This window comes from Cyanistes caeruleus, chromosome 22, assembly GCF_971803275.1.
Source record: "Cyanistes caeruleus chromosome 22, bCyaCae1.hap1.1, whole genome shotgun sequence".
Classification (NCBI taxonomy): Eukaryota; Metazoa; Chordata; class Aves; order Passeriformes; family Paridae; genus Cyanistes; species Cyanistes caeruleus.
Genome location: NC_141722.1, coordinates 1,805,405 through 1,821,997, shown reverse-complemented (window position 1 = coordinate 1,821,997; position 16,593 = coordinate 1,805,405). Strand labels below are relative to the sequence as shown.

At 53.3% G+C, this 16,593-nt stretch overlaps 1 protein-coding gene across 3 annotated transcripts in view; it reads left to right on the top strand.

Moving 5' to 3' along the window:
- The window catches only part of EPHA8 (EPH receptor A8), a 51,061-nt gene that overhangs the window by 12,267 nt on the left and 22,201 nt on the right, over window positions 1–16,593 (top strand). The window contains exons 2-3 of one of the 3 annotated variants that reach the window (XM_023940340.2): window positions 448–512; window positions 8,326–8,989. In XM_023940340.2, the coding sequence (XP_023796108.2) occupies window positions 448–512; window positions 8,326–8,989 (729 nt within the window). Of the gene's footprint in view, window positions 1–447; window positions 513–5,372; window positions 6,568–8,325; window positions 8,990–16,593 lie in introns of those variants that run through there. The other 2 variants (XM_086860526.1, XM_086860527.1) reach the window with 2 other exon arrangements.

Here is a 16,593-nt window from a genome sequence, read left to right as displayed (position 1 = left end):
CTTCAAACCAGTGATGCTGGGAGGCAGCTGAGCCCAGAGGGCTTCCAGAGGAGAAGTGTCCAAGCCAGGGAATGGTGCTCCAGTTGCATCAGTCTTGGCCCACGGTGGGACTGGTGGAAAACCTGATGCCGGGAGTTTGTTTCCACAACCCTTCCTTGCTTTGCATTGCGTCCAACCTGCTGTTTGCAGTCTCCTGTCCTCCAAAAGGTCACTGCTCTCAGTGCTGGGGCCAGGACCCAACTCTATCCTGAACCACCAGCCATGGGGAGCATCGCTTGTTGCCATCCCCAAACTCCATATCCATATCCATGGTGAAAGATTGATGGGTGAGGGGCATTTTCATGGAAGTGGCACGTGGAGAGGGCTTCTTCATGGTGGCTCTGTTCCTCCCTCCTTGGGGACGGGGACAAAGCTTTCTAACTCAGCTTTTGCTCCTGTGTTTTCCAGTGAACTTGCTAGACACGTCAACAATCCTGGGAGACTGGGGCTGGATGACTTATCCCTCGCATGGGGTAAGTATGAAGTGACTTTTTGGCACAGGGGGACCCCAGTGGGATGGGTCGCTGTGGCAGGGGTCAGGGGATGGATAGGGAATGGACACCTCAGCCCCAAGGCAGTGCTGATGAAGCAAACAGACCACGTCTGTTGGGAAAATGCCAGTCTGACAGACTGGCAGAGGGATACAGCTCTTCTGGAAGTGCCATTTAACCCTCCATGTCCCCTGGTAGGGAGCAGGATGTCACCAGGCCCTGAACTGTGAAGGGATTCAAGAGTGGGACACACTAAGAAACATCTCATTCCTCACTGCACTGGGTGAGCACCAGGGGAAACAGCCCCAAATGAGCAGGAAGCTCCCAACCCCCTGTAATCTGAGGAATTTCTGTGGAAACTGGGCAAGGGGGGCAGGGGAGCCTCCCCTGGGGATCACATCTTGCAGGAATGGGGATGCAAACTCACAGCCCTGCGTGTCCAGGAGGGATGGTGGGGTGGTGACCCCCACGTGCTCCTGCCTCCTTCCATCCCCACTGCCTGCATCCTTTCCACACGCTCCCTTCACTTCCATTTCCACCCCCAGGTTTACCCAGGTTTTTCAGCTTTCTGGAAATAGTGAGTTTTAGATGTCAGGGTGACCTGGCTGGGAGGATTTTGCTCATTCATTTAGTGAACAGAAACAATCCCATAAATACCCACAGGACCAACTGCAAGGCACAGTGGGGCTTTCTGCAGGCACAAAACGTGCAAAATTGGGGTGCCTACCTGGCTGTTGCTGCTGTGTTGATTTTTCATGTCCATTCTTTTTCATCCTCTCTCTGAACTAAACGGTCCTAATCTTTTCAATTCCACCTCCCACAGAAATCTTCCCAGGCCTCTAATAATTTTCATTGATCTGTTGCTTGAGACTTTCAGTCCCAGCACTGCTTGAGCAGGAGTGATCAGAACACTGAATTCATAATAATACCAACGATCAGATTTCTATCGGACTTTATCATATATGTAAATACATTAAATCGTTAACTCAGCTCTAATTTTAGCAGTTAGTTGTTGCAATGATGAGTATCCTGGGAATGTAAGAGATTGAGAGGTACAAGGTCAGAGGGGACCGCGGAACTAATGTGATGTGATCTCCTGCATAAATACGGGCCTTCAGACCTGTCAATTCATTCAGCTCTCAGAGCAGCCCAGCTTTGAGGAAAAAACATCCTTGGCTGCAAAATTGCTGGTGCTGGTAAATCCTCCAGGTCCTGTGGCGATGCTGTTAACGGGCCCCTGTTAAAAACTGATTGCTGTGAGGGTTTGCCTGTCTCTGGTCTCCAGCCAGGGGACCTTCCTCTGCCTCTGCCTGGATGAGGCAGATGCTGTCCTCCTCGTGGCTGCCCTTGGCTGTCACTGCTGTCCTGTCACTAATCAGCTGTCATCTCATCCCAGCCCTGCTGCCAAATCCTGGCATCCTGCAGGAGCCTGACACACATTCATGGAATCAGGGGCCAGGGGTTCCTCAGCTTCCCTGCAAGGGAGAATGTTTCTGGGATTTCCTGGGAGTCAGGGCTGTTGTTCCATTGCTCACAGACTGCCCAGGACTCTCCTGGATGACCCCTGTGTTCCCTGTCAGGAATGCAGGTGGGATTCACTGCACCACTGAGGTCACTTGGGTGAGGATGGACCCACCTGAGCCGGCTGTGCTGGGCAGGGCCTTGCACTCCCAAAGCAGACAAAGAGCTTGAGGGGCCTACAGGAGCCTCATCCCACCACACCAGGGACTACCCTAACCAGCTGAGGTGCAGCATCCTGTGCTGGACATTCACAAATTCAGGGATGAATCCAGAGCCCTGACCTGTCTGCACAGCCAGGGCAAAGCTAGACAGGTACCACTTGCAAAGTGATGTTTTCATCACCCCTGTGGGCAAGGTGAGCTGGTCTCACTGGAAGGTTTTTCCCTCTCTGGGCTTGTTCTGGCCAGCAGGAGCAGAGGAGCAGGAGCAGGGGGCAGTGGGCACAGAGAGGGTCAGCAGTGCTGTGGGCCCCGGGGAGTGTCAGGCCATCAGGGAGCCACGCCTGGCCTGTTTTGACATTTTCTCTTGCCAGACAATTAACTGAGGGGTAATTGGCTGTAATTGCTGCTCAGGGGTTTAATTGCATCGCCCCCCTCACCTCCACCCCAGAGACACGTGCAGGAAGCGGAAGGGTCACCGGGAGCATCCCTGTCCCGCAGGCTGCGGTTCCTCTCAATTATAACTTCAAAGGGCTCCCAGGAGCTTTGCAGCTCGCTCCTTTCCCAGAACAATTCCCTTTGCATTGAAAATTAAACTCTTATCAGTGCGGTCAACCCTTTCCTTTGCCAAGCCTCCCGTATCCCAGTTCTCCCCAGCAGAACACCCCAGTGCCCCAGTGCCCTTCTCTCCCTTCTCCTTGCTCAGCACATGACCTGCTGGATCAGAGGGAGCCTGATCAGCCCCCTTGCAAATTGCCTTTCTACTCACTAATTAAAACACTGATGAGATAAGTCAACATATTATTAATAATTATTGTATCGTCTACTTTGATTTACAAAGTCAAACAGGAAATGATTTTGTTCAGACACAGGGTATCTAAGGAGCTTGAATGATGCCTTGCAAAAGCTAATTAGAATGGGAGCACCTTGAGTGCTGGAGGAATGCCCCCCATGCTGCCCGTGACCTCCCCATCCACCCCCACCAGCATTTTCTGTGGTTGTCCCACAGTTTCCCCCTTGCTGCAGGGGCTGGGGCCAGCCCAGAGAGCTGCTGGGCTTTGCCACCCAGGCAGCTGCCCCAGCATCTGTCACAGAGTCACGGGATGTCCTGAGCTGGAAGGACCCACAAGGGTCATCGAGTCCAACTGCTGGCCCTGTATAACCCCCAGCAATCCCAACTGGCACGCTCCACGTTGGTTATGTGGGTAGCAACCAGGAAAGACCTTCAGAGGGGTTTGGAGCTCCTCATCCCTGCCCATTGCTCCTCAGAAAGGGCCATCCTGAGGCCCCTGGGCACAATTAGCTGAGTGTGCTCCTCCTTCATCCTGCAATGCCCAGAGAGAGAGCACTGTCAGAGGTGCCAGATCTGCTGGAACCCCCAGCTGAAGGCACAGCCATGGCCACAGCATGGTCTGCCAGCAGGATTTGTGCACCAGGAATGGGGATTTCAGCCCTGGGACTGAGCTATTTATAGGGGACTTTTTTTTGCCTGGGTCTGGTCCTGCAGCCAGCAACCAGTTCATGGCTGGGATGAGCTGTCAGGGATCAGGGTCTCCCTTTGCCCCAAGCCCACTCTGTAAAACCCCATCCCCAGCTGAGCTGTGCCATGTCCTTGCTATTCCAACCCCCTTCAGGTTCATCCCTTCTTCCCAGAGCATCAGGAGATATTGAGGGCTCTCTCATGGGCCTAGGCCATGTCTCTTCTCTCCCTCACTTTGATGTTCTTTTGTATTTCTTGGGTTTCTCTTCCAAGCTGGAGCCTCTACCTGGATGCAGGAATACCAGCAAGTTACAGCTCAAGCTGTGGTGAAATTAATTTTCTTGGGGAAAAAAAAAAAAAAAAAAGAAGTGTAGGAACAGAACATTGGAAAATAAAGATTTAGACTGGTAATTGAGATAAAAGCTCATCTCCCAGTGCTTGTTCAGTAAACGCTGGGTTATTGCTAATTCCCCAGATGCTGGTCACTACCAGGAGTTAATCACCTGCAGTGAAGCTCAGGGTAGTTAACTGCCTGACAAATCCCTCCTTAGCCACAGCAGTGACTGATTTCATGGGGATTATCTCCATTAAAGCCTCCCATCTAATGATTTATAGCTGCAATAACAGCCTTCTCCTTTTTTCCCTCTCCCAGTGACAATGGTGCGAGGAGGTGCCATGGCAAGCTGGGAAGGAAAGTGCTGGATGTCTCAGTGGCCACAAAAGCTTTGCTATGCCAGGCAGACCTGGCATCCCTCCTGGAAGCTGTCCCAGGGCTGGGGACACTCGTTCCTTTGCGCTTTAAGGATGGTGGGAAGCAGAGCTGCTGCCCCAGGGGGACACAATCTGTCCTCTGCTCCTCCTCCTCCTCCTCTGCTGTGCCACACAGGCCCTGGGAGACTTATAAGACCTTACTCAGATATCTGGTGTTTGCATCTCCTGCCTTTCATAATCTGGCAAATTTTTTTATAGCTGGTGTTGACTTTAATTTAAACTATTAGGCAAACTCCTGAATGCAGATGCAATCACATCCTCCCCCAGTGCGTGCGCTCACCACGTTAATTATGATGTCCTCATTTCCATCTCGCTGGGGGATCTTATCACACTGGTGGGGCTGAGCTGAGCTTTGGTTCATAAAACTGCTGCAACCCCCTGAACTGAGAGCCAGCAGTGCCTGGGGCGTGCACGGTGCCTGTGCTCCTGAACCAGTGGTGCCCCTGTCACAGACATCCCCTCCTGCCCTGCCTGGGACCAAGGTGAAGCAGAAAAACCCCTCCAGTCATGGGGATTCCTGATGCAGATCCTTCCTTCTCCCTTCTGGTACCTAAAAGGGCCTAGAGGAAGGTTGGAGAGGGACTTTTTGCAAGGTTAGGCAGTGATAGAATAAGCTTTAAGCTGAAGGAGGGTATATTTGGGTTGGATATTGGGAAAAAGTTCTTCCCTGTGAGGGTGGGGAGGCCCTGGCACAGAGAAGCTGTGGCTGCCCCATCCCTGGCAGTGCCCAAGGCCAGGTTGGACAGGGCTTGGAGCAGCCTGGGATAGTGAAAGGTGTCCCTGCCCATGGCAGGGGGTTGGAACAAGATGGTCACTGCCAACCCAAACCATTCTTGCATTCTGTGATCCCAAATGCCCTGCAACTCCTGGGACCTGGCAGGGCCCACGGGGCCTTGGTTGCCCGGTGAATCTGTGGCATCTGAGCCAGGAGCTCAGGTAGCCTTGCCCCGTCCTCAGAGCACCTTCCCTGCAGGCCCAGCGTGGTGTTTTGGGCTGGGATCCTGAAGCACCTGGGGCAGAACTGACAGAGCTTTCGCAAATGTAAAACTCTCCAAACTCACCCCGAGGGGTGGAGGTGTGGCTGCTGCTGGCTGGTGCTCGGAGGTGGGCATTTTTATCTCCTGCTCTGCCATCAGGGAGCCTGCTGCCGGCCCTGGCACTGCCGCGGCCTGCGGGACATGGCAGCAGCGAGCTCCATCTCCCCCGTCAGATTTGGGCGAGGACTGAATGCCTGGAGACCAAAACCAGCCAGATGAGCTGGAGCCAAAGCATTTTGATGTGCACAAAACCCTCATATTTCCCTTGCCAGCCCCTCGTGGAGAGCACTGAGGCCACGGGCAAGGCCAAAGGGAGCTGGCTGCGCACCCTGGGCACATCCTGGGCACAAACCCTGCTCGCCCCGTGCGTCTCCTCCCGTGCACAGCTCAGCTCCTCTTCCCCCGGGAAACTCAGCAGGGGAACGACAGGAAACAGATGTTGTGTTAATTTGTGCTCGATTAATTTCGACAGCGGCTCCCAGCCCCCGGGAAGCGCCGCCGCAGCAGCAGCAGCCCGAGCACAAGTGGGTGTGGGGCCAGGGCTGGGTTGTTCCAGGTGCTGCACACAATTCCAGCACCCCAAGCAGCAGGACAGTGTCCTGGGTGGCCCAGCACCCTCGGCAGGCTGTTCCCTGGGCTTGGGAAGCTGAGGGGCTCTGCCCTCATCCCTCCAGCCAAGTACACCCAGGGCCTGGCCCCACTTCCATGTTGTCCACCGGAGTGCAGGGCATGTTCCCAGTGATCCCAGGACAAACCTGGGCATTTCTGGAATTCAGAGGGCAACTTTTTAAGATGCATCACAAAACATTTTTCTTCCCTGGGAACGGTTTGACTTCGACCCCCTTTGCCAGCATATTCCCCTAAAAATGAACTTCCATTGTAGTTTGCACCTGGAGCTGCTGCCTTTTCCGGGTTGCTTTAAGCTCTTTACAGAGAAGCAGAGTTTTCTCCTAAATGCAGGAGAAAACTGGAGATGCTGGAGAAAGCTGAAGATGTTCATGACTGCAGGGACTGCTCTGATCACCCTCAGACGAGCAGAAGGCAGCACAACACCTCCCCAGGCGCAGCAGGTCAGGGAGGTCAGATGAGGAAGGGCATTCCCATCTGAGAGGGGAGAAGGGAGTGGGCTGTCTTACAGGTGTCACTGATACCTCTTTCCTGTCCCTCTCATGCTCTGGAGGTGTGCTGCCCTCTCCTAGCTGTGCCCTGTCCCTGCACAGCTGGCAGTCACACAGCAAGGCTGTGTCCCAGGGATCTTGTCAGCTCCCACATCTCTGGGGTGAAGGCTGCAGGCTCTCCTCCTTTGACCTGAGCATCCTTCTCCCGGGCCTGCTGTTGGTTCTGTGTCTAATGGAACACAAGAAAACACCATTTTCACCCTGTCAGAGCAAGCCTAGAGGTTTATTTTAATGTACTTATAATGCTGCCTGAAATATTTGTTTTCCTGCTCTGTGCAGCACGGCTGGGGATTTACTTGGCTTCCCCAAGCCCCACAGACAGCTGGGTACACACAGGTGCCGAGGTGGGGGCTGCTCCCTGCCGGCTTCCAGGCAGAGCCAGGACCCTAGGAAGGTGCAGGAGGGGGATGCTGAGGCTGAGGAAGGTGGTGATGATTTGGAAGGCGGAGGAGCAGGAGTGCCAGTGCCTTCCCCAGTTTCTGCAGCATCTGAGGCTGTCCCTCACAGCTGGACTTGGGCACGGTGTGGGACTTCAAAGCCTGTTTCTAAGTCTGGGGAAAAGCCAGGTGGTTTGAAGTTCTCCTCTGCTCCTCTTCCTCCTCCCCTTCTCTCCTATGAATTCAAGGGTCCCAGACCCATCCATGGAGGTGTCATTGGAGCACCTGGTTTGAGCAGAAATGTGAGCTGAAGAGGCAGTGGGAAGTCCCCAGAGCAGTGAAAGCCTGGTGAGGCATTTGGTGAGAGTGGAGAGGAAGATGTGAGGCAAGGCTGAGCCCCCAGAAGTGTCACATAGCCCCCAACAGCTGAATTCTACTTGTCCCTCACCTATGGAACTCACACCCAAAATATCCCTACTTCTTCTCACTTCTTATCACTTAAATCCACTTAGCAACCTTCCCTTGTGTGACACCCATGTTCCTGTCCCTCTAAACTCACCCAGACCACCCTCCATTGCAATCCTGCTCAGGATCTCCTCCCCAGGTTCACCCTTCAGCCACAGCTACATGGAATTTTCACCCCTTTTTCAAGCCATGAAGGTCCCAGCTCCCAGAGCCAGCCCTGATCTGGAGTCTCAGCTGGGCTGGGCACTGAGGAGCCACTCTGGCATCACCTTGCAGGGAGGGAGGGACCTCTGAGCCCCCATGGCTCCACATTTCTTGCTGACAGTCCTGTGCTCAGTACGTGCTTCCCCTTCACCCTCTGCTCTCCACCCTGAAGCTCCTTCTCCAGATGGAAAGCGCCCAGTTTAGTTTGTGCACGGACAGGGCATGAGCCAGCGAGATCCAGGTGAGCACATCACAGGTGCTTCCTGCTGCTGCTGCTGGAAATGACAGGCTGAGCACCAAGGAAGGGGACTCGCAGTGACCTGGAGTGTTGGGGGCCCTCCCAAACACACATCTGCCAGGACCTCAGCAGGTGTTCCCATCTGCAAGCAGGGCTGCACCTCCCACAGTGCTGCAGCCGGGTGTCACCACCCAAATCAACGCAGCTAACGAGGGCTTCTCGTTTCCCTTTGCCCTGTGGCAGCGTTTCCCCTTGCCCATGCAGGCACAGGAGCAGAGGGGTGGGAGACAGCACACGCTCCTGCACGCTCCCTGCTCCCCCAGGTGTTGGGAACATCTGGAGTGACCCCTTTTCTCTGTCCCGCAGTGGGATTCCATCAATGAAATGGATGAGTTTTTCAGCCCCATCCACACCTACCAGGTGTGTAATGTCATGACCCCCAACCAGAACAACTGGCTCCGCACCAACTGGGTCCAGCGAGACGGGGCGCGCCGCGTCTACGCGGAGATCAAATTCACGCTGAGGGACTGTAACAGCATGCCAGGTGTGCTGGGCACCTGCAAGGAGACCTTCAACCTCTACTACATGGAGTCAGACCGGGATCTGGGCACCAGCACCCGGGAGAGCCAGTTCCTGAAGATCGACACCATCGCAGCAGATGAGAGCTTCACCAACGTGGACCTGGGTGTGCGGCGCCTGAAGCTGAACACGGAGGTGCGGGGCGTGGGGCCGCTGAGCAAGAGGGGGTTCTACCTGGCCTTCCAGGACATCGGGGCCTGCATTGCCATCGTCTCGGTGCGGGTGTACTACAAGAAGTGCCCGGCTACGGTGAGGAACCTGGCGTCCTTCTCCGAGGCGGTGACCGGGGCGGACTCGTCCTCCTTGGTGGAAGTGCGGGGAGAGTGCGTGGGCCATTCGGAGGAGAGGGACACCCCCAAAATGTACTGCAGTGCCGAGGGAGAGTGGCTGGTGCCCATTGGGAAGTGTGTGTGCAGTGCTGGCTACGAAGAGCAGCGCGATTCCTGCATGGGTGAGTCCCTACTTCTTGCCTGCAGTGCCTGCAAGGGGAGGGGTGGCTGCAAAGGGCTCTTGTCTCTTTGGGGAAGGGCTGAAGACAGCAGCCTGCTCACAGAAACTGGGACAGGCAGTCTCTGTGGAGGTCCAGGGTGGTCCATGCCTTTTCTGGCTGGCTTCATGCTTCCAAAATGTGTGGCTGGTACCACTGACAAACTCCCTGGGCATTCCTGTGGCTCTGACAGGGGCACAGGGCATGGCTTTGGGATGGGGACAGGCTGGCATCAGGACAGGGGCTGCTCTGGCTCCATCCTTCTGTGTCATGGATCACTGGCCCAGAGACCCCAGCTCAGTGCCCCCAGCAGCTCTGACTAGTGCTGAGATCTCTGATGTGCAAGGTGCTCCCTGGCCCCTCCAAAGCACCCACTGCTGGAATGGGTTTAAAAGGGAGGAAAGAAAAACCAAAACCACTGAGCTTTCACAGAACAAGGTCGTTGTGGCCATCCCTCACCTCCCAGGGCTGCTGCACCCCCTCGTCCAGGGGTGTGGGGAGCCTTCCCAGGGGCCCTCAGTGCCACTGGGCAGCTTGGAGCTGCCAACTGAACAAACTGAGATAAGGAAATGGGGTGACCAGCAGCAGGCACAGGGATGTGTGTATACAGAGCACAGGCTCCCCAGGAGAGCCCTCCACACAGATTTGTTTGCTCTCTGTTTCTTCGTGGGACGTGTTGAGGGGGAGCAGCACAAATACGAGTGTGAGGCCTTTGTTTGAGCTTCGTGGCAGCGTCAAGTGGAGAATTTGTCTTAGGGAGACTCGACTCAAGGTTAGGATGTCCTACACCAGACTGGGGTGGATCCAGGGGCTGCTGGGACCCACGCTGGCTCCTGCAGGTCTCCAGCTACAGAGTGGGAAGGATGGGCAGAATAAATGCTTTTATGTGAAACTCCACCTGCCTGTGACAGTGGATTTGAAAGTTGTCCTGGGATAGACCTAATGACTCAGAAAAGGTCCTCCATCATGTCAAAGAGTGGGTGCAAGGTGTATTTGGGGCCACAAACTGCAGGAGGGGGCACTGGCATGGGCCTCCTGGCTGGCTGTGCCAGCCCCACCGCTGCAAGTTGGCTCAGACAGACCAAACATCCCTTCCTTGTGCTCCCCTCCAGCAGCCCTGTGCTGCACACTCTGTCCCAAGACATCCCCACCCCAAAGGCAGGAGGCTGAGCAAGGCTGTGGTGCTGGTGCTGGGGTCTGCCTGCCTCATTTTCATGGGATTCCTTGGATGGGTTTGCTCTCTCCTGGCACTGAAGCCGTGGCAGAGCCCCTTTTCTGCCCTCCTGCCCATTTCTGGTGGAATTGCTCCTACCACAGGCAGGACGAAGCGTGGTCCAGCACGTGTCCCCAGGAGGTCCTGCAGATGGACTCAGACCCAGCAGCACTCTGGCATCTCCAAGCCTTGTGGCATCAGAAGCAGGACAGAAATGTCACTGGAATTCCTCTGACCTCAGTGTTGTCTCACCCTCCTGCCTTCCCTGCTCCTTTTTTCTGGCTCCAGCCCAGCTTGATGACCCGACATGGAGTGAACAGGGGCAGCACCTCCTCTCCTGCATCTCCTTTGGTGGGGCAGCAGGACATTTATTTACACAGGAAGGCAAACAGATGCAAATCTCTGATCTTGTGCCTGATTGGGGCAGAGTTCATTTTTCAGGCTGAAAAGTGTCTTTTGGGGATGATTTATAAGCCCAGAGGATCTGCTGGAGTTGGAAATTAGCCGTTTTAATTGTCAGGTGGACAAAAGCGGGATTCCAGTGGCTGTCACCCCAGCAATTTTTCATTCTCGGTCACAGCGATGAGATGATATAAATCACTCCTTGTGGCCCTAATAATCTTTCTATAAATATCAGGGAAATTCATTTTTTTGCTTGGGGAGAGGAGGTGTGCAGGGGGAGAAATTAGAGAAGATACTTTGCCTATATGGCAGTGTTTAAAATATGATTCCAAATTAATTTCCTTCTGCCTTTCACAGCCGGACGCCTTATTTGTCAAAGCTAAAGATATTTGAACAGTGGAGGTTTCTCCCCCTCCTCTTTAACATTCATTTTTCTAAGGGCCTGCCAGAGTGATGGAAGATAGCTCAGGAAACCAGACCATGGCCAGAGCTGTTCCCAGCCCTTCAGAGGAGAAGTAAGGCAGTGCCACAGACCTGGGAAGGAAGGGGTGAGGTTGGACATGGTGGAAGATGTGTAGGAACACCAGGAACTTCTTTGCTTCTCATCCCCATTACAGAACTGTAGAATCCCAAACTGGTTTGGGTTGAAAGGGATGTAAAAGCTTATCCTATTCCACCCTCTGCCATGGGCAGGGACAGCTTCCATTTGACCAGGTTGCTCCAAGCCCCATCCAACCTGGCCTTGGACACTTGCAGAGATGGGGCTCTGCTGTCACCCATCCTGTTGGATCCTCTTTTGGGGCAGGGGGTGGTGGCTGGGGTCTCTGACAGGAAGATCCACACATTTCACCTTGCTTTGATGTCCTGCTGTTTGCCATAAAGACGTGAGGAGCAGTTTCCATGGGATTGAGGGGGTCAGATCTCAGCCCAGGGGCTCTGGGATCAGGACCATCGCTGGTCTGGCATCCAGAGTGTCCCAGCCCCCCACACCAGACATTTGTCCCCATATCTGTGCCCAATGCCTCTGCCAGGTTCCTCTCCAGAGAGCCCCCTTCTCCAGCTGGGACTGGGCCCATGTGCTACAGCACCTTTCTGGGAGGAAATGGGATTTGAGCTGGAATTCCTACCTCTGTTGATGGAGTCTGCCAGCTCCTAACATTCCCAGCATTTAGTCCCACAGCATCTTGTTCCACAGCCACCCCAAGGATAAAACCCCTCCTGGCACAGCACAGCCCACTTGTTTTTCTGTTTTCAAGGTTCTGAAGGACTTTTCTTCCCTCACCCACAGCCCTGGACTGCTCTTTCCTCCTTGAAATGCAACAGTCCACACATGGCACGTTAACATCTCTTACACACAGCAAATAGCAACTGCTCTGCTTAAACAGCAGAATAAGCAAGAGCAGGAGGGAAAAGGATCTGTCCTGGCAATTTATCAGATAAGGAGACAATCAGCATAATTCACCTTATTGATATGCAGCTGTTGTGCAGGACAAATAGAGACCCATTTCAATAAGGTCAGTGCAATTAGAGGGATGGGAAAGGGGAGCCTGGTTGTGCTTCTGTGGGCAGGGAAGGGCACATAATCCACCTCCCCAAAGGCTGGGAGCTGGGACATGAGTACCCTGTCCTGTATGTGGATGGATGGATGGATGGATGGATGGATGGATGGATGGATGGATGGATGGAGAAGTGGACAGGTCACTCAGGCAGGTGGGGACAGTGGCTCTTCAACCACATCCCTCCTACCAGCCCTGCTCAGCCCCTCTTTGGGGAGATTGCCAGGCTCCTGAGCCACCAAGACCTTGGGTGCTGGTGGTGGTCCTTGGTGGACAGACCTTGGTCCTTGCACCGTGTAAATCCATGGTCTTTGCATCAGGGTCCTCCTTTTGAGTCAAGTCTGAATTATTTCTTGGGCTGCATCTCTCACCAAAGTTCAAGTTGGGCTAAAATCTGTTCAGCTTCTCACAGGTTGTACACGCAGAGGGAGCTGGTTTGGAGCACCAGCAGCAGTGCCATGGCTATGGATCATGGTGCTGCTCTCTGGGACTGGCACAAACCCATCCAGCCATCCCCAGGAGCACAGACTCTCACAGGAAGGGTTTTTTGTTAATAAACAAGAGGAAAAGAGGGCAGACCCTCTTCCCTGTAGTCAGAGTGGGTGGACGAGCCTTTGGCAGAAATGCCTCTCCCAAAGAGCTCCCACAGAGCTTCTTTGTTGAATATCCATGGCTTTCAGGAGCCTTTCAGACATTTCTGGCTGAAGTTTGGGAGCAGGCATCTTATCCTCTGGGTGTTCTGCTTGCTCTGGCTGCTTTCCCTCCGCTGCTCTTGGGAGCTTCAGTTTGGCTGCTCCCTTTAGATGGAAAACGGTGATAAAGGGAGCAGCAATCCCTAATTCCTGCACATGAGGATGGGTGTTTGTAGCCCGAGAACAGCCACCAAACACAGGTCTGCTGTGTGTGTCTGAACAAGGATCTGACCCTGGGTTAGACTTTACCCAGCTCTGCTTCAACAAGAAAATTACTTTTTTCCTCTGGACAAGAGTAGAAAGAGACACTGCCACTGCTGGGATCCTTTTCCCTCCAGCCCCCAAAATGAAGGAGAGGTGGGAATAGACAAAAGGCTGCTGAGCTCTCTCGTGCCTCCTGTGGGACACAGCTGGTGGAAATGGATCTGGAGAGTCTGGTTAGCAATCTGGAAGCCAGTTAATTTTTTCCAGTTGGTGGGATTCATGCTGATGAACCAATCAGCAGATTTAATGTACCTTAAACCTTCCTTGTGGGCAACTTTAATCGAGCAATTAAAGCACGGCGGCATTGCTAATTAAGAGGAGAAAATACCCAGCTTGGTAATTATGTGCTTGTGAATACAGTTTTGTATCCATGGACGTTTATGAAGAAAGTCCCACAGCTGGTGGGGCAGAGGGGGGAGCAGAGCTGTGTGAGAGGAAGGGAAACCCCATCCAGCAATGACATTTCATCCATGGACTGTGCTGGGGGAAAAGCCCTGGAAATACCTGGGGAAAAACATCCCAGGTGAAGCCACTGGGTGGGGCTTGGAGCAGCCTGGTCTGGTGGAAGGTGTCCCTGCCACGGGTGGGATGAGATGGGCTTTAAGGTCCCTTCCCATCTAAACCATTTGGTGATTCCATGTTTCTATGGGAATACCCTGTTGTTGCAGCTCCAAGCCAACATCTTGGAAGATGTTTCAGTTTTCTTCTCCAAGAGGGATTTCTGTGCAGGTCCCAGCACACAGAGCCCGCAGCATCCTCTGCCTGATGTCTGGGTGCCCGGCTCAGAGCTGCTGGGTGTCCCCCACGGGGGTTCTGCCTTGAGTGTACCATGCCAAAGCTTCCATGGGCAGGAGAGGAAACAGTTCCAAAGTGGTGCTGTGGAAGTTGTACAAAAATCCTTTCTGTGATGCCAGAAAATTTTCAACATTTGGGATACAAGCATCATAAAGTCACCCCAGGACATTGGGAATGAAAAAAAGTTGGTGAATCACAAGATTTTCGTTGTGTTTTGCAAGGCTGTGTTCTGTAGAACACAGGGAATACTAGCTGGTGAGATCATGTCACCTCCTGGTTATCCCAAAGCTCTGCATCCTCCCAGCAAAAAAAAAAGAAAGAAAAAAATCAGTTTGTTTTCCAAGACACAAAAGCTGTGACTATCTAGGAGCACCAAATCATAGAAAGGTTTGGGCTGGAAGGGACCTTAAAGCTTCCACCCCCTGCCGTGGCAGTGACACCTTCCACTGTCCCAGGTGGCTCCAAACCCTGCCCAACATTTCCAGGGATCCAGGGGCAGCCACAGCTGCTCTGGGCACCTGTGCCAGCCCTCTCCCCTCTCCCAGGGGAGAATTTCTCCCAATGCCATCTTACCCTGCTCTCATCCCTTTTTCATTAGGAAGGACTTCTCCTAGAGCCTTATCCAGCCTTGGGGTGGGATCCTTGTATTCACACTTGTCTCATACCAGGACCTCCAGCTCTCTGCCACAGACCTGGCTGCAAAGCCTGGACCCCAGGGGTGCTGGGCTCTGTGTGTGTGGCTAATTCAGACCAGTGGGATCACTGGAGGAGGGAGGAGGCAGGACAGGATGATCCCAGGATCTCCAGCATCACTTCTGGCCTCTGAAATCAAATGGCTGATTGCATTTGCTTGGAAAACAAAAGAAAGCAGAGCCCCAGCACCTAAACCCATTTATTTCTTCCTCTGCTAAGGAACAAACAAAAAGGATGGAGGTGCCTGCAGAGCACCAACACAACAATATGGGGTTTGACCTTGGCTGACTATTTTGTGTGCCACTTTTCCTCTGAGTTTTCTGTGTTTTGGCGCTGACAGAAATGAAGGGTGAGAATGATAGTAAGCTGGAGTTCAGGGCAGTGATGGGGATTAATCAAATTTTATTTGTGCTTAGCAGGTCTCTGTGGCCCTCTGAGAAGCGGTGAAGAGCAGCTGGGCTGTGATGGATAGACATTCACTGGTTTGGGAGTGTGGTTTTTTTTTTGTTCAGGGATTTTTGTTTTGAACTCTTCCAACAAAATTTGGCTGCTTTTGGGTGCTTTGGGTTGTTGCTCTGGATTTCCAGTGTGCCTGGGAAGCTGTTGTTGGGGAGTTTGGACACAGAGCAAAAGAAAGACCTGGAATTTTGCACCAGCCCTTACACTGGGGGTAGAGTAGCACTCTCAAATTCCCCACAGGCACATTGAGAGGCTTGGTGAGATTGCCTTGCATGGAGAAGATTCTCCTCATCCCACAGAGCAGTAGGGCCCTGCCAGAAACTTGTTCTGCCCTTGGCAGGAGCTCCAGATGCCACTCATGTCACTGTTTGTGTGAGGGCTTCTTCCCCTCCTGAAAACAAGCTGCTGCTGCTGACACTTCTCCAAGAAGGAGAAAGGGATCCAAAAAGGGTTCCAAAAAGGGATCCAAAGGCTGGTGGAGCTCAGCTGTGCGAGGGCGAGGGCTGTGCTGGCCCTGGGAAGTTTGGGCACCCTCATTTTACAGCTCCTCTACACATCCACAGCCATATGGGTGTGCTGAGAGGGCTCACATGCCCCCCCAAAACTGCATTCCAGCTCCTGCCAGGGATGGGATGAAGTTCTTGGTGCTCTGTGTGTCCTTTCCTCTTTCAGGCCTCACAACAGAGTCACCTCCAGCACTGTCACCTTCACTGGTGCCCCACTTGGCCCTTCCTCCAGACTGAGCCTTCTGGGTTTGTTCCTTGCTTTGGTGAAACCTGTGGGGTTTGTTTTTCTTTCAGAAGTTTTGGATACTTCTATCTAAAACTCTTTGACAAGACTGGGTTTGGGAAACAGCTTTTTTTTTCTAATTCTGGCACTGGGCTGCCTGTTTCCATCCTACTCCAGCAAGCTGTAGCGTTTCCCTGGATAAGCTTTATAAAAAAACCCCTTTGCTCTGAGCGTGCCAGGCTGTCTCACCTCCACAAGTCTGCACAGCACCACCCCCACAGAAGGATGTCTGCACCAGGCAGAAGAGCAGCACTCGTGGCAAACTGGGATTTGGGCGTTTTCCTGCTTTTATTTTTCCTTTTATCAAGATGTGGGGAAGAGCAGAAGAGAGTCGGGTGTGTGTATTGAAATCAGGCTGAATGTGAGCAAGCTGGGCTAGGGGAAGCTGTCCCTGGCCATGGCTGGATGATTTTTGATGTCCCTTCCAAACCATTCTGGGATTCTGGAAGTCTAAGGCTGTAATGCTAAGTGATTCTGTGACTCCAGGACCTGCTGGTTTTTCTACGGCAGCATCATGCAGATTTCCAGTTTGGAACTGGAACTTTGCTTCCAGTTCTCCCAGCACTGCAAGTGGAATTACCCCACTTGGAAGGGCAGGACCCTCCTAAATACGACTTGTTGTGGTGGCAGTGAAATCTGGGTATTACCAAGAAGGATGCAAAGGTGTCCTTTGCTGTGTGTGCCATTTGCTGGGAGCACCAAGCA